Raw genomic sequence first — 26,661 nt, 5'->3', positions numbered from 1 at the left:
GGACTGACAGAAGCAGGTGCCAGGAGAGGGGCTCAGGGTGAGCAGCAGCGGCAGGTGGTCGTGCCCCGGCCCTATAGGCAGGTGCCACCTGTCGCTTACTTTTTCCCTGACGCAGCAGGGAGAGTCGGATTCAGGGGAGGGAAAAGTTCAAACTGGAGCCCCGAGCTTCTGGGTCTGAGGGAGGAGGGGGCTGGAGACCTGAATTCCTGCGTTTGAAGAAAAAGAGGCAGAGGCTTGGACTCCTGGGCCCGAGGGAGGAGTGGGTTGCGGGCCCATACTTTCGGATGTGAGGGAAAAGGGATTCCAGAACGGGGACAAGAAACGTTGAGACTCATCAGTGTGCCCGAGAGGCAGAAAGGTCCAGAAGGGGCTTGGGAACCCAAACTCCTGGGTCTGAGGGAGGAGGCTGGAGTATGGGCTATGGGAGGTCGAAGGGAGCACTGGCTATTTCCCACTGGCAGGACTGAGGGCCTGATCTTTGGCAGAACAAGTTTAGGGCTCTGTCCTGAGATGCGTGGAAGGCCACAGTGCTCCTGGATTGGATTACATGCAAGAGGGCAAGCTGAGGCCGTGGCTATAAATATCACAGAGGATTCGGCAGGAGCCCAATGCTCCAGGCAAGGGCCCTGATACCTTATTCCACAGAAAATCATAACTGCCGCTCCCGAGTCTTAACAATAGAGGCATTGCCAATACCACAGATACCTTTATTGTTCCTGGCACTCGAATTCCCAAACCCATCTTCCCACGGTCCCATTCTCTACTACCCCAAAACTCAAACTCCCAGCATTCCACGCGGGGAAAACTACAACTCCCAGAAAGCTCTGCGCTCAGACAGGCTCTAGACTCTAGAGGATAGAAGCCGATGAATTTTCAAGGTTCGCGCGCTCGTTTGCTATTGGTTTTCAAGGAGGCGTGGCCACGGGAGGCCCGTGGCGGTGATTGGCCGGCAGTTCCTGCTGCTCAAGATCCCAGAGGAGGCGGCGGAGCCTGCGCAGTTCACGGTGCAGGGCGTCGTCCGTCACAGGACCGGTGAGGCTGAGGCGCGAGCTGCCCAAGGGCAGGATGAGGGGAGGATGGGAGGAGAAGCTTTCGAAGATGTCCCCTACGAGACCGAAGAAGTCGGAATTAAATTCTGAAAATGGGCGTGAGGCAGCAGTGTCGGGGATAGCCGAGACTGCGTCACGCCCGAAGGAAGGAAAAAACCCCCGGCAACTCCTGGAGCGGGATCCTCTCAAACGCGACTCTTGGGAGTCCCCAGGCATCATGGGAGCTGTAGTTCAGACTATGAAAGGCCACTGTTGCCCGGGAAACGGGCGACGTAGTTGGGTTCTTGGGTCCATTAGGAAGGAAGGAGGAAGGACTGGGAACTTCGTTGTACAGATTCCTTAGAGTGGAGGGGCCTGGAACTCGGCCTCCTAGGTGAGGAGGAAAGAGGGGAAAGAGGGGGAAAGAGGCTGGGGACCTGAACCGCTGCGAAAAAAATAAGGAGCTGGGGGCTTGAACTCCTGTATCCTGGGGGAGAATCTTGTATCCTGGGATCCAGCACTTAGATCCCGGGTCAGGAGAGGGCTAGGGGTCCAGAATCTTGGACCAGGAGGAAGGAGCTGGGGCTATGGATCCCTAGGTACTGAGGACAGAAGAGAGCTGACAGCTCCAATGCCTCTGTCCCTATTTCTCCTCACCTGTGTCCACAGCATCTCGCTCTGCAGGGGGAGGATCCCAGGCAGGTGGAGGCCCGCGGCCAGGACCCAGCTGGTAGTGGCTGAGCAGATGGTGGAGCTGAGCAGGGGTCAGTGTGGGGTGGTCAGTTCGTAGGCTGCTCCATGAAGCCTGGTGGGAAGATGAGGTGAAAAAGCTACGATCGTTATGGGGCAGCTGAGAAATCCTAAGTGGAAGGCCCTCCATAGGAGAGGACATGGCTGTAGTTAGTGGGTAGACAGTGATGCCTATGCAGTGTCTTCCAGGTACTGTGAGACATGGCTGTCACCGAAGTGATAGTGGGAAAGGGCATACTCTCAGCTTTAAAAGAGAAAAATGTGATTTGCTTCGGAATACATGAGGTGGGAGTAGGCAGGGTTGGAGAAGAAACAAAATTGACCATTAGTTTATGTTACTGTGTGCATAGGTGTTCATTATTCTACTGTGGCTACTTTTTGTTAACTGTTTGAAAATTTCTGTACCTACCCTAGATCTAGGCAACAGAATCATCACTGTGGTTAAAACAAGAGACTCAACCCAGATTGCCTGGGTTCAAAAGTCCCAGGCTTGGGCTTCCCTGGTGGCGCAGTGGTTGAGAGTCCGCCTGCCAATGCAGGGGACATGGGTTCGTGCCCCGGTCCGGGAAGATCCCACATGCCGCGGAGCGGCTGGGCCCGTGAGCCATGGCCGCTGAGCCTGCGCGTCCGGAGCCTGTGCTCCGCAACGGGAGAAGCCACAACAGTGAGAGGCCCGCGTACCGCAAAAAAAAAAAAAAAAAATTAAATTAAAAAAAAAAAAAAAAAAGTCCCAGGCTACTCATTACCTCCTCGCAAACCCTGTGCCTCAGTTTCCTCACCTGTAAATTGGGGGAGAACAGGAACTACCGAACGGGGTTGTTGGGACGATTTAATATGGCAAGATTGTGAAGTACACAGAACTCTGACTGGTGCTTATTAAATGTTCTGTAAAATTTTGATAAATAAAAGTAAATAAATGAAATCAAGTGACCTAGCCTGCCTGATTCTCAGTTTCTTTGTCTGAACAAAACTGTCAATTAATAACCTACTTCACGAGGTTTAGTCAGCATTCAGTGAGAAGGGCTAAACACAGTATCTGGCATGTAGTTTACGTTCAATGAATGTTTTAAACGTCACATTCCTTGGTCCCATACCAGACTTCCTGAATCAGCATGTCTGAGGGAGGGGACCCTGGAAACTATTATTAATAAGTCCAGCTGGGATTCAGATGCAGCCAAACTTGGACATTTATGTGACTGGCTTCCTTCTAGCTGCTGATTCATCACCATGGTGTCTGAACTGGGAATGGGGATAACATGGAGTCCAAGGGGAGATCCAAGGGAAAGCTGAATACAGAGGATGGATGAGTGGGATTGGGGACTCAGAGGTCAGGGGTCAGGAGTCACCTTGAGCAGGGAGGTGCGAGGCACACAGAGCAGGTTCACAGCTATGGAGAGTTTCCGGAAGAACTCAGTGGCAATGTCACCCAGCCCAGCCCCCTGCAGCCAGTCCAAGACAAGGTCCAGGTTGGTTCGGATTTGGACAGCTCGGGACCATTGATAGAAAGGTCGGCCTTGACCTGTGGGGGAAGGGTGTGAGAAGCAATGGGTGCATGGACTCTGCCCTCCTGCCTCCCAGACCTTGCCTATTCTTCAGCTTGGGATCTGGAGCTTGCTCTCCAGAGCCCCTAAAGATGAGGCCTGAGCCTCTGATGTTTCTTAATCGATGCAGCTCTCAGTGGCTCCTGTCTCTGCTTCCCGGCCCCTTTCCAGACCAACCCTCACCTCGTTCCATCAGCGAGTTGAGAAGGGATGCATTGGAGAAGAAGAACAAGTAGCCGAAAGTCTGAGACACAAGGTCCGGGTGCAGCTCGCACTGGCTGGTCAGTTCCAGGGCAGCTTGAAACACGCCCAGGGTAGGTCTCAACCCTGGAGGCATGGCCCCCAGCTCGGCTCCAGGCCCCGGCAGCTCTGCCCCAGCTGTGAAAGGGTTACTATCCAGGAGAGCAGGCAGTGTTGAATACAGAGTCTGAGGAGACACAGAGATGCAAACAAGGGATCGGACTACAACTCCCTGGAAGCTTCAGGATAGTAGAGCATGAAGGTACTGGGGAGCTCCACCAAAGGCTTCTGGGAATTGTAGTCCATTCTACCTTCAACACCCTAAAGGTCTCCATGAGCAAAATCCTACTTTCCAGATAGGTTCCTAGCATTCATCAGGCCTGGGATACCTCAAGTTTAAGAAAGGCTTTCCAGAAGTGTCTTGGGTATTTTAAGACCACCTCTGATGTAGTTCTCAACAGAGACAGCTCAAGGAGGACAAAGGACATTGAAAAAAGAGGCTCCCTTCAATCAAAGAATTATTTATCCAGAATTCCCGAAGGAAAGGAAAAGAATGGAGAGTCAGGAAGTGGGAGTGGGGTGGCAGTTAGCCAGTGGAAAGTGAGATCAGGCCAAGGACAGGAAATGAGGTCAGAGCCAAAGAAGAAATAAAACCATACTTGGCAGGGATGTACAGGAAGTGAAGCCTGGGAGGAAAGGGCTTCACAAATCAAGACTGCTCAAGGAACATAGAGACTACCTGTCCCAAAATATCCCCTTTCATTCTACAGATAAGGAATGAGGCCCAACATAAGACAGAAACCCTGAGAATTCCACGAAGCATATTAAGTTCAAGAGGGGTGGCGGTGGGACTTCCCTGGTGGCACAGTGGATAAGACTCCATGCTCCCAATGCAGGGGGCCCGGGGTTCAATCCCTGGTCAGGGAACTAGATCTCACATGTGTGCTGCAACTAAGAGTTCGCATGCCACAACTAAGGAGCCCACCTGCCGCAACTAAGTCCCAGCACAACCAAATAAATAAATTTTTTTTTTTAAAAAAAGAGTGGTGGCCGGGGACTGGGGCAGGAAGTAGGCCCTACAGGATGGGCACTCCAGGGAGAGACAGGTTTGTGGCTCAGAAAAGGGAGTGAATTCAAAGCTATAGGAAGTGAGGTCAGCAAACACAGAAAGTGAGGCCTGAATAAAGAGGTTTAATTTAAATGACAGTGCCTAGTATTATTTAATCTCTATCTATCTATCTATCTAACTTATCAGTGACTTAAGAGTGGACTTAGAAAACAGGAGCTTGAGAAAGTGGTAACAGTGATATAACCAGGCAGTGAAGTCAGCCTATCAGGAGGGGATAGTTGCAGAGACAGGAAGAGAAGTCAGGAAGGCAGGAAGTGATGTAAGCTCAAACAGGAAGGAAGTGGTACCAGAACAGCAAAGTGTGAGGTGGGGGAGGGGCTGGGACATGGGAAGTGATGTCAGAGAAGCAGGAAATGTTGCTAGGTCAAATAAGAAGTGACACCAGAGCAATGTGATGTAGTTCAAACCGGAAGTGATGCTATGCCAAACAGGAAGCAGGGGTCAAGGCCAACCTTGGTGAGGTAGTAGACAGACTGCTGGAAGGTACACATGATGACCTCATCCAGGAGGGCCATAGCCTCGTCACACAGTTCCAAGTCATTGCAGAGCTGTGGGTCTGAGGACAGGCATAGGAGTGAGGGAGAACCAGAGGCTGCCAGGCAGAAGCCCAGGTCCCCAGGTGCAGGGAAGAGCAGGAGGCTTGGACAAGCACGGGCCTGGGTCAGAGCTCACCCTCCTGGTCGGCCTCCTTCTCCATCTCTAGCACCTTCTCCTGCACAAAGCTCAGCAGCTCTGTGGCGTTGGCCATCCATAGCATGAGTGGCCGCAACTCCACAGACACAGCTTCAGGGGTCAAGGGCACCTCAGGAACCCCCTCAGGGTGGCTGGGTAAAGGGGAAGGGACTTGTAATCCTTGCCCAATCCCCCCCCCAAATGTCCAAGCCCCGAGATCTGGGTCTAACTGGGCTCAGAGTCCAACCCTCATTTCACAACTAGAAAAGCTGACTCCCAAAGAAGCTTGCACTAAAACATGCATGGAAGTGTGAACATAGAACTGGCTGTGAATCCTGACCCCTAAATCACTCTAGACCCTTCTCCCCAGAGTTTCTCTTACTTTTCTGGCTGACGGTCTCCAATTTCCTTAATCTTTTCCTGTGGAACGGTAAGATCAGAATTAAGGTGCGGTGGATGAGGAAGAGAAGCCTATGAGTTAATGCCCTGATTTTTCGTTTTTGACAAGAGACTCTCCCCAATTTTCAAATGGACTCTGATCCTCAAGCTTCAGAATAGTCAATCCTCTTCTTACAGTTTAAAACACACACACACACCTATGATTGAGTGGTCTGTCTCCCTTTAGATCTACTTCTGCTCAAATGGAGTTTCCCCCGATTCAGAAAAAACCTCCTAAACCTTTCCTCTAACTAGGCCCCAGCTCAATAGGATGGCACTTTCCCCGCCTCACCCCCCCCCCAACTCTGAATGGCTTCTCCCTGGCAGATCCATCTGCTGGTCCAGTGGGTTTGTTCTCACTCGCCTCCAAGAATGATCTCGCCCACTACGGCTCCAACCTTCAGGGATCTCTTCCCCTACCCCATCTCCCAGGATGGTTTCTTCCAATATCCCCCAGCTGCAAAGATAGGTACTACTGTACTGTCTTCTCTTTAAACACTGTGGATTAATCCACAACTCCCAGCATCCCTTGGGGCCCCTTGCTTAATAGCCCAAGCCCCCCTCCTGAGGTATCCTGGGAGATGTAGTTTTGTCCTGCCCAACTACGAAACTAAGGTTGGAGGCGGCTAGAGGAGGCTCTGGAAAGGACTTGGGGCACAGATGGGACTGGGCGCAGGTTGGCGGTGCTCACCCAGACAGCCTCCTTGATGAGACGGGCCAGGCGGCCCAGCAGGCGCGGCAGGTGGCCCAGCTCCAGCTCCCGAGCTGAGTGCTGCACACACAGCGCCAGCAGCGTGGCGGGCCCCAGGGGCGGCAGGTCCCCGGCGCCGGCGGCCGCGGCACGCACGATCTCACCCAGCAGCGCCTCTTCCTCGCGCGGCCGAAAGCGCAGCACGGGCTCGCGGCCGTCCAGGTAGGCCGCCAGTGCCTCACCACGCTCCTGCAGGCCACGGCCACACAGGCGGCAAGAGAAAGCCCAGCCGGGGCCCGGCGGTGTGGCCCCGGGGCGTGCGGGCAGCCACGGAGGCCTCGCCGGCCCCGCGCCCCCAGCGCGGGGGTCCTTGTACATGAACAGGAAGTGCTCACCAAGCCCCAGCAGGTCGCCCGGATGCAGCTCGGTCTCCCGCAGCAGGAGGCACCCATTGTGCGTGACCGGGGCTCCCCGGGATGGGCGCACCATCGCCGGGGGCTCAGGACCTGCGCGCACTGTGCAGTGACGCGGCAGGATGTCCGGGGCGTTGAGAAAGGTGTCTACATACGGGGCTGGGGACCCACCGCGGGCCGAGGAGTTCCCACCCCGGCCGAACACGTGCTGCTCCCGCGTCATCACATACACCACGAAGTCCTGGAGGGAAAGTGAAGATGCACTAAAGGACACCACTCCACGAGGACTGGATGCTTCTGAGGAAATCCCTTACCCACAATTGACCAGATCCCTTGAATGAGCACTTCCAAGGAGATCTCCTGGGATCCCAAAGGACTCACCAATGACCTCCGACCTCCCATGAGTGGACTCTTCAAAGGCACTTCCTATGGTGAACCATCCCATAACATCCATCCTGAAGACTGGATACGAGGAAACCCCTTTCTTGACATGGGCTCTACCATCTCCCTCCCTCAAAGAATGTATGCTTCCCGGGAGATCTTTTTCCAGTGGATTCTCCCATCTTCTCACCTCCTCTGAATGGACTCCTTCAAGGCAATCCCTTCCTACAGTGGCTTCTCCCATAACATCCAGACCAAAGAATGGGTGCTTTCCAAGGACACCACATCTCCATTACTAAAATGGACTGTCCCACTACCCTCACCCTCTAAGAATGGACCTTCCCAAGGGAACCTTCTTTCTCCTAGGAACTCTCCCATTTCCCTAACCCGGTCCCCACTTGCCTATCATTCCACCCCTGTGATAGAGGCTTTCAAAGACATTTCCCCTTCCAATAATAGCTTCTCTCAATGTTCCCAAAGCAAAGCTACCTTTAAAGAGACTTCCCCTTTGAACAAAGATTTCTTCCATTATCTCTACCCCATGAGTGTACACTTCCAAGGAGACCCACTTTCTATAATGGACTTTCATTTTTTCCCACCCCATGAATTTACTTCCAAGGAGCTGTAATTCTGCAATGGACTCACCTATTCCCCCCACTCCCAGGATGGCGGATTCCAAAGACACTCTCCCTCCCATCAATGGATGCTCTCAATATTCCCATCCCCAAAAAGAACATCTCCAAGGAGATCTCCATACAGTGGCACTTCTAGTAACCCCATCTTATAAATAGATGTTTTCAACGAGACCCTCTTCTTATAATGGAGTGTCCCATTTCACCCACCAAATGAAGAGGTCCGTTCCAGAAGACCCCTTCCTAAGAATGACTCTCCCATCTGCATCCTATAAAAATGGAAGCACTCTGTCTAACCCCCTTCCTAAAGTAGACACTTCTGTTCCCCGTTCATGTCTGAGAAAACAGTCATCCTGATATCCATAAATCCCCTCCCTACACTGAACTCTCTCCCACTACCTCTACCCCATGAATGCACATTTCTAAATTTCCTTACTACAATGTATTGGTTCATTTGCCTCTTGAGAAATATGGATCTTTCCATATTTCTGATCACCTTCTGAAGGTAGAATCTCCTATTTTTCATCCCCGTCTGGAGGAATGGAATGATCCAGAATACCCGAACCCCCTTTTTACAATGGGCTCTCCTGTTCCTTAACCCAAGAAGGGATTCTTCCACTGCACCTCACATGAACTCTCCCATTACAGACACCCAAGAAGAGATGAATGCAAACAAATTCCTCTCTACAAGAGATTAAACCCTTACTCCAGTTCCCAAGGAATGGACACTTCCAAGGAAGCCTCTTGCCAAGAAATTTCTCATGAATCCCATCTGAAAGAATGGATGTTTCCAATGTTTCCCTCTCTTCCCATAACGTACTTTCATATAGTCCCAGAACAGATCCTTCCAATTTGACCACCTTTCCACAATAGAGCCTCCTATTCACCAACCTTGTCTGCAGAAATGGGCTGTTGTAATATATACAAACCCCTTCCTACAATGAGCTTGCCCTGTCCTGTTGCCCCAACAAGGAAGAATGAATTCCTCCAATGCAAGTTATTTGAATAGTTTTAACCTCTCACCCATTTACACAGCCAAGTGACCTAACCCAGTTGGATCCCTCTCTGAGAGTAAAAATGGAAATGTTCAGTAAACTCCACCACCTTCCAGAGTGGGCTTTCCCATTGATCCCAGTCGTACGTGTTCAGCTTGGCTGTACCACTGTTACCCAAAGGTGGACAAAACCATAAGAATGATTCTCCTAAGTATCACACACACACACACACATACACACACACACACACGAATATTTCCAATAATATATTACATTTCTTTAATGAAATAACTTACCACTGGCCCCCAACCACTAATCCTTTCTTTCTCTTGCTCCCCAACACTCAAACAAGTTCCACGGCCACTCATATATGTAAAACAGAAGTATCACTACCACCTGTCCCCATCAACAATGCTCACAATCGTTCCAAAGTAAACCATCAACTTTAATGACTTAGGGACTTCCCCGGTGGTCCAGTGGTAAAGAATCCGCCTTCCAATGCAGGGGACTCGGGTTCGATCCCTGGTCGGGGAACTAAGACCCCACATGCCGCGGGGCAACTAAGCCCGCGTGCTGCGAAGTACGAAGCCCGCATGACACAACTAGAGAGAAGCCCTTGCACCGCAACGAAGAGTCCGCACCCGCAACAAAAGATCCCGCGTGCCGCAACTAAGACCCAAGGCCGCCAAAAATAAAAAATTAATTAATTAATTAAATAGATATTTTTAAAAAATATCTCCTCCTAAGACAACATAGCCTTACCCCGAACGAGATTCCAGGCATCAAACAAATTATCTCCCTCCCCAGAAGATACTCTTCCATTACTCTCCCTCAAGAAAGAGAGGCCTCCAAGAAGATCTTCCTAAAATAAGCTCTCCCAGGAGAGAGCCAGAAGAGAGAATTCTAACCACTAGTCCACTGGACTAGTGGTTAGAATTCCGGGCTTTCACTGCTGTGGCCCGGGTTCAATCCCTGGTCAGGGAACTAAGATCCCGCAAGTCATGCAGCGCAGGAAAATAAAATAAAATATAAAATAAAGTGGGCTCTCCCATTCTCCCTGGAGGAAGACACTGCTATCTCCCAGCTTTGAAAGAAATGAATCATCACTTACTTGTCCCTCCAGTGAAATCCTTCTCCGACATCTATCTCCACCACTCCCATTCTCTTCTCTGATATTATCTACTCTGGAACCTGGCTGGGACCATACCTTCCAACATACCTGAGTCTAACGCGACCCACGGGATTCTGGGAGTTGTAGTTTTGCCGCCCATTCAACCGAAGGGTGGGGCATAGGTCTCTCTCGTTAAGACAGGTTGAGCTTACCTGGGCGTCCTGGTATCCCTGCAGCAGCAGGAAGTAGGGGCGGTTGCTGGGGGCCTGGATGAGGCACTGGGTCAACTGATCGAAGTCGCCGGGGTCTACAGGTCCGATTTGGGCATCGGCTGCCCCTGGGGCCATGCTAAGTGCCTGCTGTCTGCGCTCCTGCTGCCGCCGCCTCCGGCCCTGCAGACTGAGCTCCGATACGCTGCGCCGCAAGGACAGGTTTTCCGAGCGCTCCTTGCCCCCGGACCCAGCCGAGGGCCCTGACCCCGACCCCGGGCCAGGACTGGCCAGCGCCGCCCCACCTGACGCCGCGCGGGAGCGGTTCTTCTGTGGCCGCCACGAGGGGGCGCCCGTGCCTGCCGAGAGAGATGGAGAAAGATGAGACGGAGACTGGAAAGAGACCTAAGGAGAGCCAGATTCGGAGAGCTAGAGATTCTAAAGAGACAACTGAAAATAAATAAATAAATAAATAAATAAATAATAAAGAGACAATTGGATGCAAAGAGGTGAGGCTGCTTCCCACATTTCTGTTTTTGCATATGCTGTTCCCGGTGCCTGGAACACACTTCCTGCTTGACTCCTACCCATCTTGTAATTTCAGCTCATAAATTCATTCATCCTTTCAGTTAATATTTTTTGAGCCCCTACTATGTGCCAGGCACTGTTCTAGGCACTAGAACCGTTCACGAAGAACCGAGAAGATCCTGCCCCAAGGAAAGCAGAAACCACCTCCTCTTGAACACCCTTCCCTGACATTCCAAGTCGAAGCAGAGAAGGGCACCACTGGCACTCCGAACTTTGTCACACACAGCCCTGGCATCTAGTAGGTGCCCATTGGAAATGAGCTGAATGAGTGAACTGATGTTTTCCTCACTGGGCTGTGAAATCTAGAAGGGCGGGAACTTGTCAATGTCCCCACTGTATTCCCCCAGGGCCCTAAATAATGTGTGGCCCACAGGTGTTCAGTGAATGCTTTTTGGAAAAAAAAAAAAAGAAAGAAAAAGAAAAGCAAAAAAGACAATGATGGTTATAATTGCCATTCTTTATTTAGCAGCTACTATGTGCCAAGCCCTGTGCTAAAACCCTTTATATGCATTATATCACTGAATCTTCGCCTAGGATTTTGCTGTGTTTAACCGGCGAAGAAAGCCCATGAGTGTAACTGCTACGCCACTCTATCTCCCAAAGGGAGACTCGGGAACAGAAAAGCTGTGAGAAGGCTCCCTGAGCGGACACTATCTTTGTGAGCCCGGCCCCACCCCTGCCAGACTGTGCCCCCCACCTTTGTTATTTCATCCCAGGCGCACCTCCCGTTCCAGGCCGGGCCTTCTCAAATACTAGGCCCCCAAGCAGCCTGGTCGTTGGCCAATACAAATACCTCTTCATTTCCCGTGCACCACCCTCAAGCCCCCACTCAGGCTTTGCAGCCGACCCAGCCTAAGGTCACCTGGTCCAAGGCCCACCCTTCTGAAGCTCCGCCCTTTCTTAGGCCCTGATCTAATAGCCCATTTCCTCACCCTCCAAGCGCGTCCCCCTTCTAGCTTCCATCCACATAGGCCCTGCCCCTCACAAGCCAATTCAGCCTACTACTGAGAGGCCATCTGCCATCAGGACCATTCATCTTCCCCGCGCAATATCTCTGCCTTCCTATTACTCCATTCCGCGGCGCCGGCCCAGCATCGCAGGCCCCGTCCATCAACTCTGCATCTATCCCAAGGGCAAGGTCCTCGGGCCTAGCCCATCTGGCTGACCTAGGTCCTGCCCCACCTCCGCCTTCCCCTAGACCCAGTGCTATAGGTCCCGCGCAGTCCCCGTCCCGCGGACCCCTCGCCCGGCGGCCGCCACCCTGTCCCAAGTTCCTCAGGCCCGGCCCATCCTGGCTCCGCCCCAAGCCCCACCCATCCCTCCGCAGGCCCCGCCCCCAGAATCCGGCTTCCCCACCCCACCCCAGCTCACCGTCGCCGTCTGCCGCTCCGAAGGCCTCCTGCTCCAGGCGGCGCGCCTCCTCGCGGCCGCGCAGCTCGAAACGCCGCGCCCAGCCGGGCCGCGCCCGCCACAGCTCCTGCACCAGCAGTGGGCGCTCCGAGTCGCCCAGAACTCGCAGGTGCTCCGCCCGCCACTCGCCGCTGCCCATGGCGCCCGCCGCGGGCCGGCCCAGCGCGTCGCACAGCGCGAAGGCGTCCACGCAGCTGCTCTCGCCGGGGCCGCTGCCGGGGCTGCCGGCCAGGCCGTAGCGCTCCAGCGCCTCGGCCACCAGCTCGCGCGCCGTGGAGCGCGCCGTGGCCAGCACGCTCTTGTAGTTGGCGCCCGAAGCCAACCCGGCGCCGAAGATCTTGAGGACCCCCGGGGGCGCCGTGGCGCGGGCGGCCAGTGGCGGCTCGGGGGCCACGCCCGCCGCCAGCTCCGGCAGCTTCTTCTCGCTGGCCCAGCGCTGCGCGGCCCCCGGAGTCCCGGGGGCTCCCGCGCCACCGGACCCCGTGGTCCCCGAGCCCCGAAAGAGCTGAGAGATGCGCTTGGCGCGGCTCCCTGAGGCTCCCCCGGCCGCCTTGACCGCGCCCACTCGCCGCAGCTCCACGTGCGGCGGCGGCGGGGGCAGTGGCTCGCTGCTGCGGCTCCCCGTGTCTGAAGACGAAGACCTGGGAGCCCACCGGCGAGCAGAGACACGGGAGAGAGAACCAGAAAGACATGCAGAGACGGGGGTAGGGGTTAGAGAAAGAGAGAGGTGGGCAGAGACCCAGAGTGATGGGGCGGGGAGGAACAGAGACCCAGAAAGGGAGGGACAGACACCCAGCGATAGTGGGGGACAAACACCGACAGAAGGGCGAGAGACGCGGGGTGTATAGAGATGGGGGGGTGGCGTGGGCAGAGGCCAGAGGCAAAGAGAGAGCGAGGGAGAGAAAATAAATAAATAAAGGCGAGTCCCACAGAAGGAAATTCCAAGAGGTGAGCAGGGAGAGGAGGAAGGTGAACCAAACCGCTACTCCTTCTGTGTCCCTGTCCCCGTGTCCCCCGGCCTAAGCCCATCTCCAGGCCCAGCACTTCCCTCACCAGACCCTATATCACTGGCGCCCACTGTCCCCTACCGTCTGCCATCTCACTTGCCCATACAGGACAGGAGCTGGAGCCAACTCTTTCCGGTTCCCTGGCATTACCCAGTGCAGGGACTGGATCATCAACAGGGACAGATGGGAGGCAGGTGGGGCAGGGGCAGGAGCCGTGAGGAGGTGGGCACTCACTTGACAGAGACAGCGCTGGGCCAGCGTCGACCAAGCTTGGCCAGCTGCTTCCTGGGAGAATTGATCCACAGGCCTACCGGGAGATGGAGCTTCCCAAAACGGGGGCTTCCGCCCTCCTTCCGCTCACCAGATAGCATGGCCCTACGGAAGGGTGGATAAAGCCCCAGCTCCTGAGGCCTTGAGAGGTAAGGATGGGGTGAAAGGGGACCTGGACTCCTGAGTCAGAGGGAGGAGGGGTCTGGGACCCAGACTCCAGAATCTGGGTGGAGGAGGGGATGGGAACCCGGATTGCTGGTGGCTGGGATGGGGGATGGCAGAGGGCTGACTCCTGGGTCTGAGGGAGGAGGGTGCTGGACTCCTGGGTCCCCAGCTCTTACCCTGCTTCGGGTCCCGGCAGCACCCGGGGGCCCTGGCTCCGCTTGCCCTGGTTGGTTCCTGACCCCGCTGCTCCTGTTCAGCCTTTGCCTCTGCCCCAGCTCCCAGCACTGGGTGGGGGACAGGAAAAGGCAAGAGGAAACTGGCAGGAAGAGCGGGGAGGGGGCGTCCTGTGAGGGGACCGGGCCTGGGGGAGGAGACCTGGGGAAGGCTGGCCCGGCCCCACTCCTTGATTCTGGAATTACATCGCAGCCAGTTGGCCCCTTCCAGGACCCACAGGACCAGGTTCCCAGCCCCTTCTCCCTCAGACCGAAGACCATCCCCAGGCCTCCCTAGGGGAACCAAAAGTTAGAATCAGTCTGGAGGAGTGAGTCAGATACTTAGACAACCAGATAAATATTTATTTTCTCCTTGATTCTCTGGTCTTTTCTCCTGAAACCCCAGAGTCCTGAGCAGCTCCACTGCCAGTGCTGAACCAGGAGGACTTTATGAAATGGATCACTTTCCCAGACTGAGAGAAAAGTATCCTGGTTGGGGTACAAATAGCAGAAACAGGTTAGGTCCTAATGAGGGAGGAACACCCCTCTCAGCCTCCCTATGTTTGATCTTATTCTAGCAATTATCCAAGCTTCACCCTCCTAGGTAAGCCCCGCTCCCAAAGGAAGTCCGGCTCTCAGCGTTCCTTGGCTGGAGACCCGCTTCTGTTTTAGGTAGTTGGAAGCCCCCGCCCCTCGCTCCAAACCCTGCCTTCTTCAGTGGGCGGCTCACACGGTTGCAACGCTGGCTATCAGCAGGACAAAGCCCCAGATCAGCAGCCCCACCAGGCGGCTTCTCAGCACTTTCTCTGGCTTCGGAGACTGTGACTGGAGGGTTGTGGCCGTCTGGGGGCCATTCAGAGTCACCTCACCTGGGGCCACGTCGTCCGTGGTTTCAGTGTTTGGTGACGGTATCTCCTCCACGATTCTTTTGGGCAATACTGATAGAACAGGGGTAAGGAGCAGTCCTGGGAGGGCGCGAAGGTCTGGCCAAGGCCAAGGCAAGCTCTCCCCACAGTAACTTGCCCCAGGACCCAGGCCCTCCGGGACATAATCACGCCTCCAACTGTGTGAAGCCCAAACACACCCACAAGGGAGCCCTGGCCCAGGGGCCAGAGGCCACACTCAGGACAGGAAGCCATACCCTCGTGGCCTGAAACCACACCCCCACGGGAAGTTATGTCCCATAAGCCACGCCCCTGAAGCAGGCCACTCCCCTGAAGCCCCCCCCTCCCCCGCAGGACCCTGAATCCCACTTCTCCCAACTCCCCAGCACTGACCTGTGACATGAAAATAGATGATCGTGGCTGGACTGGGTTGCACAGAGCCTAGCTCGCAGCGATAGGTGCCTGCATCCTTTGGACGCACCATGGTCTTGGTCAGGGTGGGCTCCTTCCCCTTGGACATCAAGGTCTCAGAATTGTTCCCCCAAACCTAGACCCAAGCTCAAGGGGTCACAGAGGCCTGGGGAGTTCAAGGCTTGGGGAGTACAGGGGTGAGAAGATCATGGGGCTTCAGTGGGGAGGTGGGAGACCAGCGTGTACTGGTCAGGGCATGGGGTCCCAGGGGATCAGAAGAAGCCAAACTTGGTGGGTCATGGGCATTATGGGTGCAGGCCTGTGGATACAGGGGCCAGGGGGCTCATGCAAACCTGAGGGACTTGGAGTTCAAGGGTAACGGGAGTTGGAGGGCCTCACCCTGTAAAAGCTGTAATCGGTCAGGCCTTGGGAGACTTTATGCCAGTTGAGCTCACAGTCCAGGATCATATCTTCCATTTGATGGACCTTGACTTGGCGCTCTGGGGATAGGGGCTTACTGTGGGATGCTCTTTCACGGTTCTGGGCCCTCTCCCAACCCCCTTCCACTTGGTCTCGCCCCGCCTTTTCTTGTCGGCTCTCTCCAGTCTCCGACCTCTTTAGACTCTGGATCTCTCCTCTGGCTCCGCCCCTCTTGCGCCAACCCCTCTGACTGGGCCCAGCTCTCTCACCTCCGCAATTCAAGGACTTTCGACAAGCGTGAACCTGCTTCTGGCAGGTATTGCACCAGATCAGAGGCTGCAACATCAAACCTGAAGGGGCAGGATCGAGGCTGTGTTCTCCCACTAAGAGGCGGGGCTAAGAGGAGAGGGCAGGGCCAAGGGCTGGGGCGGGCTCAAGAGCCGAATCCTGAGGAGGTCAGCCTGCGGGGCCGGGCTAGAACAACACAGCCCTGTAGGAAGCCGGTCTAACCAAGCTCAGTAAAGAGTGCAAAAGGTATATGCCCGCTTCCCAAGAAGTCCGAGGTGCAAAAGGAATACGGGAGACCCAGGAACCTCTCCACGCGGAGAACGAAAAGACACAGACCCAAAAGAGGGAGGCTGGGTATTCACGGGGCAGGGATGAGGGATAGAGGACCAGTTCCCGTAATCCGGACTCACCACATTTGTTGGGACAAAAAGCTGCCTCGGTAGAAAGAATTTAAAAAAAAAAAAAAAAGTCAGATTTCTACGTTAAAGGGGATGAGAGGGGCGGTGAAGGAACAGGCTAGGGCTGGGGCTCTTGAGTTCCAGGAAGAAAAGACGTGGGTGTCTGGACCCCTGGGTCTGAGGGAGGAAGGGCTTGGGAGAACTGATGGATGGGAGTCGGAGAAGCAGAAGACTGGGGTCAGGGACTCTTGGACTGTGAAAAGAGAAGGCTGAGATGCCGGACTCCCATCTTCTCTCACCCGCTTTTTGAAACTGAGCAGCGTAGCTGGCAAAGTTATCCTTTTCCAGGCGCAACATCCAGAGCAGCTCCTTCACGAAGAGCTCACCTGGGAAGAAGCAGGATGAGGTAGAGTAGCCCCACCCCCACCCTGTTGCTCCTCCCACATGTGAGGTACAGGAAGTTGACCTCTGTCTGCAGAGCCTGGCTTTTGGGTCTTCTCAGGGAAGGACAATAAAATTTAATGACCACTTAACATAATGCTGGCCACTGGGCTAAGCAACAACGGGAATGAAGACTCTGTAATGGTTTCCATTTTAGAGGTGACACAGCGCTCAACGCCACACAGCTAGGAAACCGGCAGAGCCAGAATCTGAACCTAGGCAGTCTGGTTCCAGAGTCCAGTACCTGACCACCAGACCAGGTGTCACCAGCAACCACCTCCCTGAGAGTTTCTGGAAGCCCTCTCCTGCCCCCTCTGTGCATTTACCTTTTACATCACTGTCCCTGATGCGTTTCAGATCCTTCAGCAAACTCCAAGCTGCCTTTTCCAGTGTGGCCTCATCTGTGGGGGGAGATATACCCCAGATTCCAAGCACTGTTGTCTCATTGGCTCACCTAGTCTTAGAAACTACAGCACCTCTGGGGCCAATGGGCAAGGATTTAAGGGATTAACCCACGCCGTTGCCTTCTGGGAGTTATTTATTACATATTGAATACAATTGCAGGATAAAAGGTAGGGAGAACAGTATTTGCCAGCCCTGGGGAACCCCAGAATCTGCATCCCAGCCTTCCCCATTCCCGAACCCAGGAGACTGTACCTCCAGCCCTTTCTCCCCAGCACCTCCCAGCAATCCTAGCCCCAGACCCCTCCTTTCCCAGGACCCAGGAGTCGCACTCCGCCCTCACCGACGACCCCCATATAGGAGTCCTCGTCAATCGGCAGGTCCTTGAAAGCTTCCACTGCTTGCTTTACCCTTTTCATCAGGGTTTTGTGATGCTTGGCCTCCAGGTGGCCAGGCAGGTAATCCGTCTCCAAGGAGTTTAGCGCCTCCACGACCTTTGGATCACACATGACACAGCCCCGGGCAGGAAGCAGGCAGCCAGCCAGAGCCACCACCAGGAGGGGCAGCCGCCGCGGCCCCATTGCGGCCAGAGCACGCAGTTCGCGCCGAACTCCGGGGAGGCTCCTCTTACCCCAAACCGAGAAGGTGAACGCTAAACGAAGAGAAACCCTTCCCCGAGACTAACGGAGCCCCAATTTGCAGGGCGCACACTTCTCATTAGAAAACCGAGGAGTCCCGAAGCACTCTTTAAACAGCCGCAGCTCGACCTTGACTCCTGACTCTTGTACCTTCCAGGACGAACAGGCCACTCCTTCCACTCTTTTTCCCACGACTAAAATTAGGATTTTGGCGGAGGGGGGTGGTGAGGTTGGTTGCGTGGTATAGACAGTTTTTAACTGGCGGGGGGGGTCACAGCCACGGCTCGCCCCTTACGGAACGCCCAAGCCTCTGACTTCCGGCTACCCACGCGGGGTCCCAAATTCCCAAGATATAGTCCCTGAGGTTTCCTTGGCCCCGCCCAGAAGCCCAACTCTTAGTCTGATTGGACCGCAACAAAGGGAGGCCCCGCCCATAGCTCCATGATGTCACAGCCCCCTTTTCAGACTAGAACTTTCCCAGCGTCTACCGAAGGGGGCTTACCCTGTGGGCTCTGGTTTCCAAGCTAAGGAAAGGGCTTCTAGCCTTCAATCTCCGCCTCTCTCTGGGACGCAGGACCCAGGCTTTGGGCTAGCTGACCACGGCCCTCGGGAAACATTATCCTCTAGCCACGAAAACGTGGGAAGTGGTCCTGTCTAGCCCTAGGACTACGACTCCCAGAAGGCCCTGGGGTCTCTCCATAGCCGATTACTGCAGACAACCCCGTAGCTTTATGAAAAATGTAGTTCAAGAATTATAATATTGGGACTTCACTGGCGGTCCATCAGTTAAGACTCTGCGCTTCCACTGCAGGGGACTCGAGTTTGATCCCTGGTGGGGGAACTAAGATCCCGCATGCCAAGCAGCGCGGGCAAAAATTTTTTTAAAAAAATTATAATCTTTGCTCACTCCCCTATCCACCCCTCCACCTTCTTTCTCCAGCCTCGGGCTGGATGCTGAGGCCCCAGGGGAAAGAGAGGTCTGGAGGCCAGTGCTGAGAGTCCGGGAAAGGAATTGGGTCTCTGAGACCATAATTAACTAACACAAGTGCAGTAACAAGAGAGCAGGAACAGTATCCCAAGACATGAGAAGTGAGAGTCCCCAGAAGCTCCACACCATTACTCCTACTCACTTACACACACCTTCATGCACACGAGACTCAAAAAAAACCTGCAGAGACGGGTTGGTGATGAGGATTTTTAATTCATACCTCCCTCTCTCCCACCTATGGCAGCTGAGTAGGGACTGGTCCCCCAAAACTCCCTGAGAAGACTAGAAAAGGGCTTAAATTCTCAGACAACTCTGTAATTAAAGTGTCTACCTTCGCTTCCTTCAAGAAGCCTCAAGGGAGTCCTGAAATCTGAGTCAAGAATCTCATCCTCTTTGGCCAGACCCTGTGCTCCTGCCTGGGTTGGAGACCAGTCTTGGGTCTGCATACCTTCTGATTCTTTCATCCCTGACTTACCCAAAGCCAGATTTAGAGGCTCTGTGAATTCAGGGGCAGAGAGTGGTTGGCAAGGGGCACAATACCCGCAGCTTTCTGCAAGCCCACAGGGCACCCTTACGCCAGCTGACTTTCAGTAAATCAACCCCACTGTTACCGAGTCCAAGCTCGCTGCATGACAGGCCAATAAATTGGGAGACAGTGACTTTATTCAGAAAGGCGGGTGTTTGAGAAGAGGGCAGGCTAGTGTCCTAGAGGACCATCTTATGGGGCCTGGATGCCAGTTTCTTTTATAGAACAAAGAAGGGGAGGAGGTGAGGAAGTAAAGTAAAAAGGTCATAAGTCTTGCAAAATATCTCCTGGCTTGTCCAGCATTGGGGAGGAGGTGTGTTAATTTCTTCTTTCTTGCAGTCCTTCATGGGTGGGCAGGCAGGATGTTTCCCTGTGAGCTGAACAAAGGCACTTTGGTTTAACATTCAGGCAGAGGGGCAGGGTTCCCCATGCAGACCATTATGTTTGCTTATAGCTATAGATAGCATCCTTTTAGTAATTAGTAACAAAAGCAAGAGAAAGCAAAAGTTAACATAAAAGAAACAGATCCAACATGGAGTCAGATTTTGTTCTTCCCTGTTACACCATCACTCCCCAGCAGCCCAGCTGCAGAGGAGGAAACTTCTTTAATTGCGTAAAGCAACATGAACTTGGAGCCAAGATGTGCATGTCTACCTTTGGCTGTTTTGAGCTTAAAAAAAAAAAAAAAAAAGATGTTCCTAGATCTCTGCAGAGCCTTGCTCCTTAAGCTGCAGCATTCAGCAGCATCCCTTCCCCCACCCCTCCCATGTTTTAGCATATCTGTGGTTTTTCAGGGGCTGAAATGTTGGGTAAAGTTCCACTTGTCACTCAAACTGCCCCAGCTACAGAAAGTTTGTCATCCATCAACCTTTCTAGCAGTGGTGAGGTGTTGGGCTGCTGGTTTTACCTTTGTTAGCTTCTTTGCTGAGGTAATCTAGAATTCCAGAATCCCAACCCCTCTGGAAGGTCCCCACAGGGTTCTTTACAGGCATTAGAGATGACCCTCTCCAGAAAACAATCCCTCCTCTGGAATCATTCCAGAAACACAGAAGGGAAGCTGGTGAGTGCTTGCTGTAGCACATCCATGAGTTCCTTCTGTCCTGATGACCCAGGGAAGAGAAATATCTCTTCTCAAAAAGACCAGGATGGTCAATGCTGGAACAGGGAGTCCCCTGTTCCCGGTGGGGCAGTGATCTAGAAGTACTCTGGATACGGTCTGGGAAGAACAGGTGGGCACTGTGCATTCTAGAACCGCCATGAGCTTCTTCAGACATTGCCAGCAAAGGATCTTCCATTGATTCTAGAATGTTCTGGCAGTTGCAGAAAGCCAGCCCCCCCCCTTTTCTCCAAGTCTAGCCAACTAGAATCACTCTAGAAATGGGTGTCCACCAGCTGCAGGACCACCAGCTTCTCCAGAAGCTGCTGGGCTTCCAGAGCTACGTAACACTGGCCCTAGGTCGATCAGACTGTTTCAGAAAGTCTCCCTGCTGCTCAATGCTCAGCCAACGTCCGGAGCGGAGTCAAGTCTGCATTAATGCCCACCCGCTCAGGCAGGAAGGCGGCCTCGGCTTTAAAGATATTCAGGAAGCTGGAGTTAGGCAGGGTAAAGCTGACCAGGTAGACGGCGTTTCCACCAGCCAGGTAGGCGGCCCAGAAGCCGAAGGTGCAAGTGGTCAAGATGGCGTGGTTGCGTTGTGTGAGCAACGCAAAGTCCTTGCCGGGGGCACGTTCTTGCCCAACGCCAGCGAAGATCACATCCCCCCGGGAGGTGTCGATGTTCTCCCGGCACCACTCCATGCCGTTGCTGGTGACCACAAAGATCGGGACTTCATGCCGGGCCCGGAACCAGCCCATAGCCTGCTGGAGGTAAGCGCGATCGCCCGCTACACCCTTCCAGTGATAGGGCATCCCCTGCAGGTAGTCCCCACGGCGCACGTGGACACCCACGAAGGTGCTCGGGCGGTCCCCAGTGCGGCTGAGCCGGAACTGACTCAGTAAACTCTGGGTCTCTCGCCGAAGGTGGTCGTTCAGGGTGAACTCGCTGCGGATCTGTTCCCGGAGATGATGGAAGAAAGTCCAGGAGCAGGGGAAACCCCTGAGCTTCAGCCAGGGCCCCTTCAGTCGGGCGTACTCCTCCGACATCCAGTCGTGAAGCTCCAGCTCCTGCCAAGGCGTACGGCTGTTCAGCTCAGGCGCCAGCACGGGCGGGGGGATGCGGGACACGGGGGCCAGGGTGGCGTGCATGGCAGGCCGGATGAAGGCCCGGCGGCCGTTGAGCTGGGCCAGGGCCAGCAGCGTGGCGTACTGCCCCATTGGTTCCCAAGCCGGCCGTTTGGGTAGATAGTCCAGGTTCCTGAGAGGGAAGCAGGATGCTTGGGACAGGAAAGAGAGGCGTTGGGGTTTACGGGTGTGTCCAACAGGCAGATGATGGCCACAGGGGATGTCACTGGGTTACGGTCTGGACATAAGGCAGACAGGCCTAAGCCACTGTGAAAGAGGTCTTGGTGGATGTAGAAGAAGGAGATTGAGGCAAAAACACAGACTAGCAGGAAGGTCAGACAGAGGTGACGGAGCCTGGGTGCCCACATGGCTTCAAGGGAAGAAAAGTGAATTATGAGCTACTCAGAGCTTGAGAATGGATGTCAAGGAGGAGAGGCCTAAGAGAATGAGGAAACTCTGGGTTTGGACACCTGGGTCTGAGGGAAAAGGGGATCGGGGCTCCTGGATCTGAATCAGGAGAAGCTAAGGGCTTGGAATTTCGGCAGATGGAAGATGGTGAAAATCAGTGGTTTCCAAAATAGCCTTGTCCTCACATCTTGGAATTTCACTCTCCCAGGCAGTAAGGTCCACTGACGTTGGACACTGTTCTCCCAGCTCCTTTCTCAGTGAACCTGTGTGCGAGGGGCAGAGTCCACCACGGAGGTGGCAGGAAGCAACGGGCCAAGTAGAACATGAGAGGCTGGAGGTCCAGGCCTGGATGGGAGATCTTGTGTCCTGGAGGAGCAGGAGTTGGGGGTCGGCGTGGAGGAGACTCCTGAGGGTCATAGGGGGTTAGAGGTTGGGGGAGCGCCTCCTGGGACGTCTGCATTTCTCACTTACCTGAGCTCCACAGTCAGCTTGGCGTGAACGGAGCGTTCCAGGCCCCAAGTGCAGCCCACATCCGGCGGCCCCCGGAACCCTGGACTCCAGGTTCCCAGGCCCGGCCGCCCTCCCCCTCCACGCCGCCTCCCCCGACTGGCTGCGAGGGCTCGGGAAGGGGAGGTGGGAGAGGGGACGCGATCCGGAGGATCACAGCCCCGCCCCTCCCCGGCCGGCTGGTAGCGCGGAGGCGGAGCCCCGCCCCTCCCCGGCCGGCTGGTAGCGCGGAGGCGGAGCCCCGCCCCTTCCCTGGCGCCCAGCCCCGGCTCCCCCGTCTAGGGCCGCAGCCCCCGCCCTCCGCCCTCCCCGGACCAGGGGACCCGCGCCCCAGCCCCACTCCTGCCTGACATCGGCCAGCCCGGGGCAGCCTACCTGGCCTCCTCCTAGCAGCCCATCCTTCCGTGGACACCGAGATGTAGCGCCCAGCTGCAACGCTGGACCCGGCGCTTCGACCTCTCCCTCTGCCCCCCCCCCCCAGTTTCTGGGTTCGCCATCCGCCCCGTGTACCTGGATGCGCCGAGTCCGGCCGCGCCCCAGCGGCTTCCGCCCCCTGTCGCGTCCTCGCGTGGGGCTGCAGAATCTGTTCACCTGGCTGCTCCATGGGCGGGTGCAAAGCCTCCGCCGGCTCTGAGTCCGGGCGTGAGAGCCTCTGGCGGGAACGTGTCCCCGCGCCGACCAGGGGCCGCCGATCCCCGCCTCCGCCGCATCCACCCGCAAATGCGGGAGTCCCGGCCCCCAGTCTCTCCTTCTGAGGGAATCCTAGCGTCCGACACCTGACTGCTGCTTTCCAGAAGGGAACGTCCCGCCTCTCCCGAGGACGGGAACGGAGAAAGCAGAAGTAGAAGAGAAACTCTCTTCCACAGAGGCCGAGGCAGACCCGGCTAGGAGCAAAAGCCTCCTTCTTCTGCAGACCTGAGGCGGTTTCCCTCGACCGAGGCTTCTCCCCACCAACCCACAGCCTGGCCCGAGCGGTCTGACCATTACAGTTCAAGAAAGCAAAGACCCAGGAACTGGACTGGACTCTCTAGAGATCTGATCATAATTTCTCCAGACCCAGGATTCCCAGCCCCCAGCCCCGTCCTCAGAATGAGAAGTCCGGGCCTCCAGTCACCAGCCTCCTTCAGATCTGGTGTTCAGACTCTTGCACGCTTAGGTTCCAGGAAATTGCCCAGCCCGTCATTCTCTTTGGGATCTTGGGTCTAACTTCTCCCTCCTGAGCCTGCATCAGTTGTCAACTCTGAGTCAAAGATTCTCACCCTCCCCCCACTTCCCCAGGCTATTTTGAGGGCACCGGTCTGATCTTGGTTAGCTCCTCTGGTGAAAGAAACATCAGGATTGCATCAGCGTCCAGGAGGAGGAGGCTGGGGGGTTTGGTGTATGAGTGCCTGGACTGGGATTTGTGAGCAGGTTGGTTTGAAGCTCCCACACCAGGACTCCTGTATCCTTCAGGAGGATGCTTGGACCATGTGGCACTTGCTGCTTTCCTGATGACCAAGGAAGCTCACTGTCTGACCCCCAGAAACCCAGAAACCCAGGTGAGATGCAGAAATGCCAGTTGTGGGACACAATCTGCATCAGTCAGGCAGAGAGGCGGATCCCAGGCCCCTTCCTGCTCAGACCCAGGAGTCCAGGCCCCCAGCCCCCTCCTCCCTCAGACCCAAGAGCCTGAACCCCCAGCCTCCTGCTTCTTCAGACCCATGAGTCTGAAACCCCAGCTCCCTCCTCCCTCAGACCAAACGGTCTGGGCCCCCAGCCCCTTTCACTCAGGTCCCACTTCATCACATTTCTATCCCCCTGATGCCTCAGACCCAGGAGCCCAGGGCACCAGCTGGAAGGAACCCCGATTGCATCATGCGTTCAGGCTGACCTGGCCACCGTGGAATTCTAGCATCTGCCATGTGGGTCAAATATCAAGGGTCAAGCGTCGGGAAGGGGATTGGGCGGGTCTGTCTGGGTATAAATTCTGGAGCATCTGCATTCTTCCCAAGAGATTTGGGTGTCCTGTCAGCTGTGAATCTACGTGCAAGAGGACCCAGGCATTTCAGCTACCAGAGAAGCCATCGTGCATCTGCTCTCCCCGACAACCAGGCTCTGAAATAGAATCTAGACCATTCAGGTCTTCAAAGCCCAGACCCCACATACCTCACTTGAGGACGTGAACCATTGATGGGCTGGGACAAGGCCAAATTCGAGCACCTGGGACTGTGGGTCCCTGTGCTAGCTGTCCTGCTGGGGGCCTGCCAGGCACATCCCATTCCTGACTCCAGTCCCCTCCTCCAGTTTGGGGGCCAAGTCCGCCAGCGATACCTCTACACGGATGACGCCCAGGAGACGGAGGCCCACCTGGAGATCAGGGCTGATGGCACAGTGGTGGGGACGGCCCGCCAGAGCCCCGAAAGTGAGTGTAGGGGTAGGGCCTGGTCCTGAGGGAGGAGAGAATTGGGGCCTGGCCTCCTGGGTCCGAGGGAGGAGCGGGATGGGCAAAGGCCTTCTGAGTCCCTGATCACTTTCTCCTCTCAGGTCTTCTGGAGCTGAAAGCCCTAAAGCCAGGGGTCATTCAAATCCTGGGAGTTAAAACATCCAGGTTCCTGTGCCAGGGGCCAGAGGGGAGGCTGTATGGATCGGTGAGTTCCCAGGACCCCTGTCCATGCACTCCACCCTTCCTCTCCCCATCCTCACAGGCTGGGGGACCATGTTTTGCACCTTTGACCTTGGCCAGGCTTGGCTCGATGCTCTCTGCATGCCCCGACCTCGCCGCAATCCCTGGAGGGGGCAGCTGTTGTCATCCATGTTCACAAGAAGAGGAAACTGAGGGTCAGGCAGGGCCACCACCGGCCCCAAGTCACAAAGCCTGTGAATGACAGGATGACCTGGGAGAGCGAGTCTTGTGACTCGTAACCCATGCTGACCACACAGGCTCCTACGGGCCTGACTCATGCTGGGTGCAGGGTCACTCTGGGAATCGATGGCTTGTAAAGTGAACATGACCTTGGGTGCCAGCCAGATGCCCCTGCCAGGACTTAGAGAGTCTCCGCTGATCCCTGGGCTGCAATATTCTTCCCTGTGAAGTGAGGGCAAGGAGATGAGCCTGGCGGGACTGCCTAGGGGTAAAGGAAGAGCCTGCTTCTGTGGTTTTGAGGAAGGGGCTGGGGACCTGGACTCTGCACCTGAGGAAGGAGTGGGTCCCCCGGCTCCCCAGGAGTCCCGGGACGCCCACATCCTGTTGGAGGACAGGACTCTGTGGTCTGAAAGAAGAGAGAGCTGGGGGCCTGCACCCCTGAGTCTGGGAGAGGACGGAGCTGGGGTTCCCGCAGGAGGAAGGTGTAGAGGAATCCCACGTCTCTGATCTTTGTTTTCATGCCCTCAGCTCCACTTCGACCCCCAGGCCTGCAGCTTCCGGGAGCTGCTTCTTGAGGATGGATACAACGTTTACCTGTCTGAAGCTCTTGGCTTTCCACTCCGCCTGCCTCCGCACCGCTCCTCCAACTGGGACCTGGCCCCCCGGGGGCCTGCTCGCTTCCTGCCGCTGCCCGGCTTCCTCCCGGCACCCCTGGAGCCTCCAGGGATCTTGGCCCCCGAGCCTCCCGACGTGGGTTCCTCGGACCCCCTGAGCATGGTGGGACCTTTACATGGCCGAAGCCCCAGCTACACTTCCTGAAGCCGCAGGCTGTTGATTACTGTCTCCTCTTTATTTATTGTATTATTTATCTTATTTATTTTCTTTTTTTTTTTCCTACTTGAAATAATAAAGAGTCTGAGAGGAAGATCCGAGTGAGCACATGTGTTTGAGGGAGGAAATGGGGTCAGCTTCCTTGTCTCCCCTTGCCCCCACCATTGCCACAAGGCTGTGGGGAGGTCCCAGCCTTTCTGCCCCCCTCCCCTGGCCAGCCCTCAGATTTCTGCTCCACTAAGGTGTTTCCAGGGACTCTGGACTATCCCTGCCCTTTGACATGATGGACAGGACAGGATTTGTTATTCTCCCCCTCCCCCTCCCCCGTCCCCAACCTCGTGTTAGTGTTGTGGAACTATTTCTCTGAGGTAACTCAATAACGGGGGACATTTTTTTAAATGACACCGCAGACCCACAGCCTCATGGGAAATGTAGTTTTCTGGGTTCATTTAGCACTAGGAATGGAAAAGACATCTTGGTCCTCAGGGCTGGGGCAAGGACTCTTAGATTCTGGGGGTGTAGTTGGTTCTAGGAACACACTCTTGTGTCCTGAGGGATCAGTGGGCTGGACATCT

General features: G+C 55.2%; 4 protein-coding genes and 1 long non-coding RNA gene across 17 annotated transcripts; 2 read left to right on the top strand and 3 right to left on the bottom strand.

Annotated features, from left to right (window-relative positions):
- Positions 1-671: 671 nt before the first annotated feature.
- Positions 672-13,606, bottom strand: RASIP1 (Ras interacting protein 1). The gene is made up of 11 exons (XM_059045151.2): positions 13,470-13,606; positions 12,190-12,869; positions 10,234-10,589; positions 6,490-7,143; positions 5,743-5,780; positions 5,361-5,512; positions 5,141-5,244; positions 3,503-3,746; positions 3,125-3,297; positions 1,686-1,833; positions 672-1,105 (listed from the first exon to the last, which is right to left on the bottom strand). Exons 1-11 carry the CDS (start codon positions 13,604-13,606, stop codon positions 906-908), a joined length of 2,886 nt encoding a protein of 961 aa, XP_058901134.1. The 3' UTR covers positions 672-905.
- Positions 1,121-2,704, top strand: LOC136793108 (uncharacterized). The gene is made up of 3 exons (XR_010837934.1): positions 1,121-1,422; positions 2,193-2,266; positions 2,513-2,704. It is a non-coding gene; the product is annotated as an uncharacterized lncRNA (long non-coding RNA).
- Positions 13,109-26,178, top strand: FGF21 (fibroblast growth factor 21). Of its 5 annotated transcripts, none has more exons than XM_067020183.1 (5): positions 13,109-13,654; positions 24,223-24,314; positions 24,407-24,814; positions 24,937-25,040; positions 25,784-26,178. In XM_067020183.1, the coding sequence occupies exons 3-5, from the start codon at positions 24,583-24,585 to the stop codon at positions 26,072-26,074; spliced, it is 627 nt and encodes a 208-aa protein (XP_066876284.1). In that variant the 5' UTR covers positions 13,109-13,654; positions 24,223-24,314; positions 24,407-24,582; the 3' UTR covers positions 26,075-26,178. The 5 variants fall into 5 exon arrangements, with proteins under 5 accessions (XP_066876284.1, XP_066876283.1, XP_066876286.1 ...); XM_067020182.1 differs by having other exon boundaries at positions 23,280-24,314; XM_067020184.1 differs by lacking the exon at positions 13,109-13,654 and adding an exon at positions 20,882-21,144.
- IZUMO1 (izumo sperm-oocyte fusion 1) lies at positions 13,521-18,101 on the bottom strand. 9 transcript variants are annotated; one of them, XM_067020176.1, is made up of 10 exons: positions 17,470-18,096; positions 17,051-17,125; positions 16,583-16,669; positions 16,296-16,316; positions 15,867-15,947; positions 15,577-15,677; positions 15,160-15,313; positions 14,615-14,820; positions 13,847-14,176; positions 13,521-13,610 (listed from the first exon to the last, which is right to left on the bottom strand). In XM_067020176.1, exons 1-10 carry the CDS (start codon positions 17,705-17,707, stop codon positions 13,593-13,595), a joined length of 1,311 nt encoding a protein of 436 aa, XP_066876277.1. In that variant the 5' UTR covers positions 17,708-18,096; the 3' UTR covers positions 13,521-13,592. The 9 variants fall into 9 exon arrangements, with proteins under 9 accessions (XP_066876277.1, XP_066876281.1, XP_066876279.1 ...); XM_067020180.1 differs by lacking the exons at positions 13,521-13,610; positions 13,847-14,176 and adding an exon at positions 14,184-14,371 and having other exon boundaries at positions 15,160-15,235; positions 17,470-18,101; XM_059045154.2 differs by lacking the exons at positions 13,521-13,610; positions 13,847-14,176 and adding an exon at positions 14,225-14,371 and having other exon boundaries at positions 14,613-14,820; positions 17,470-18,100.
- Positions 18,946-23,642, bottom strand: FUT1 (fucosyltransferase 1 (H blood group)). Its single transcript, XM_067020186.1, is given in 5 exon segments — positions 18,946-21,593; positions 21,596-21,868; positions 22,092-22,272; positions 22,789-22,916; positions 23,399-23,642. Coding segments are annotated over 5 exon segments (1,464 nt in total). The 5' UTR covers positions 23,457-23,642; the 3' UTR covers positions 18,946-20,769.
- Positions 26,179-26,661: the final 483 nt, after the last annotated feature.

This window comes from Kogia breviceps, chromosome 18 (assembly GCF_026419965.1).
Source record: "Kogia breviceps isolate mKogBre1 chromosome 18, mKogBre1 haplotype 1, whole genome shotgun sequence".
Classification (NCBI taxonomy): Eukaryota; Metazoa; Chordata; class Mammalia; order Artiodactyla; family Physeteridae; genus Kogia; species Kogia breviceps.
This window is presented reverse-complemented; position numbering and strand designations above follow the sequence as displayed.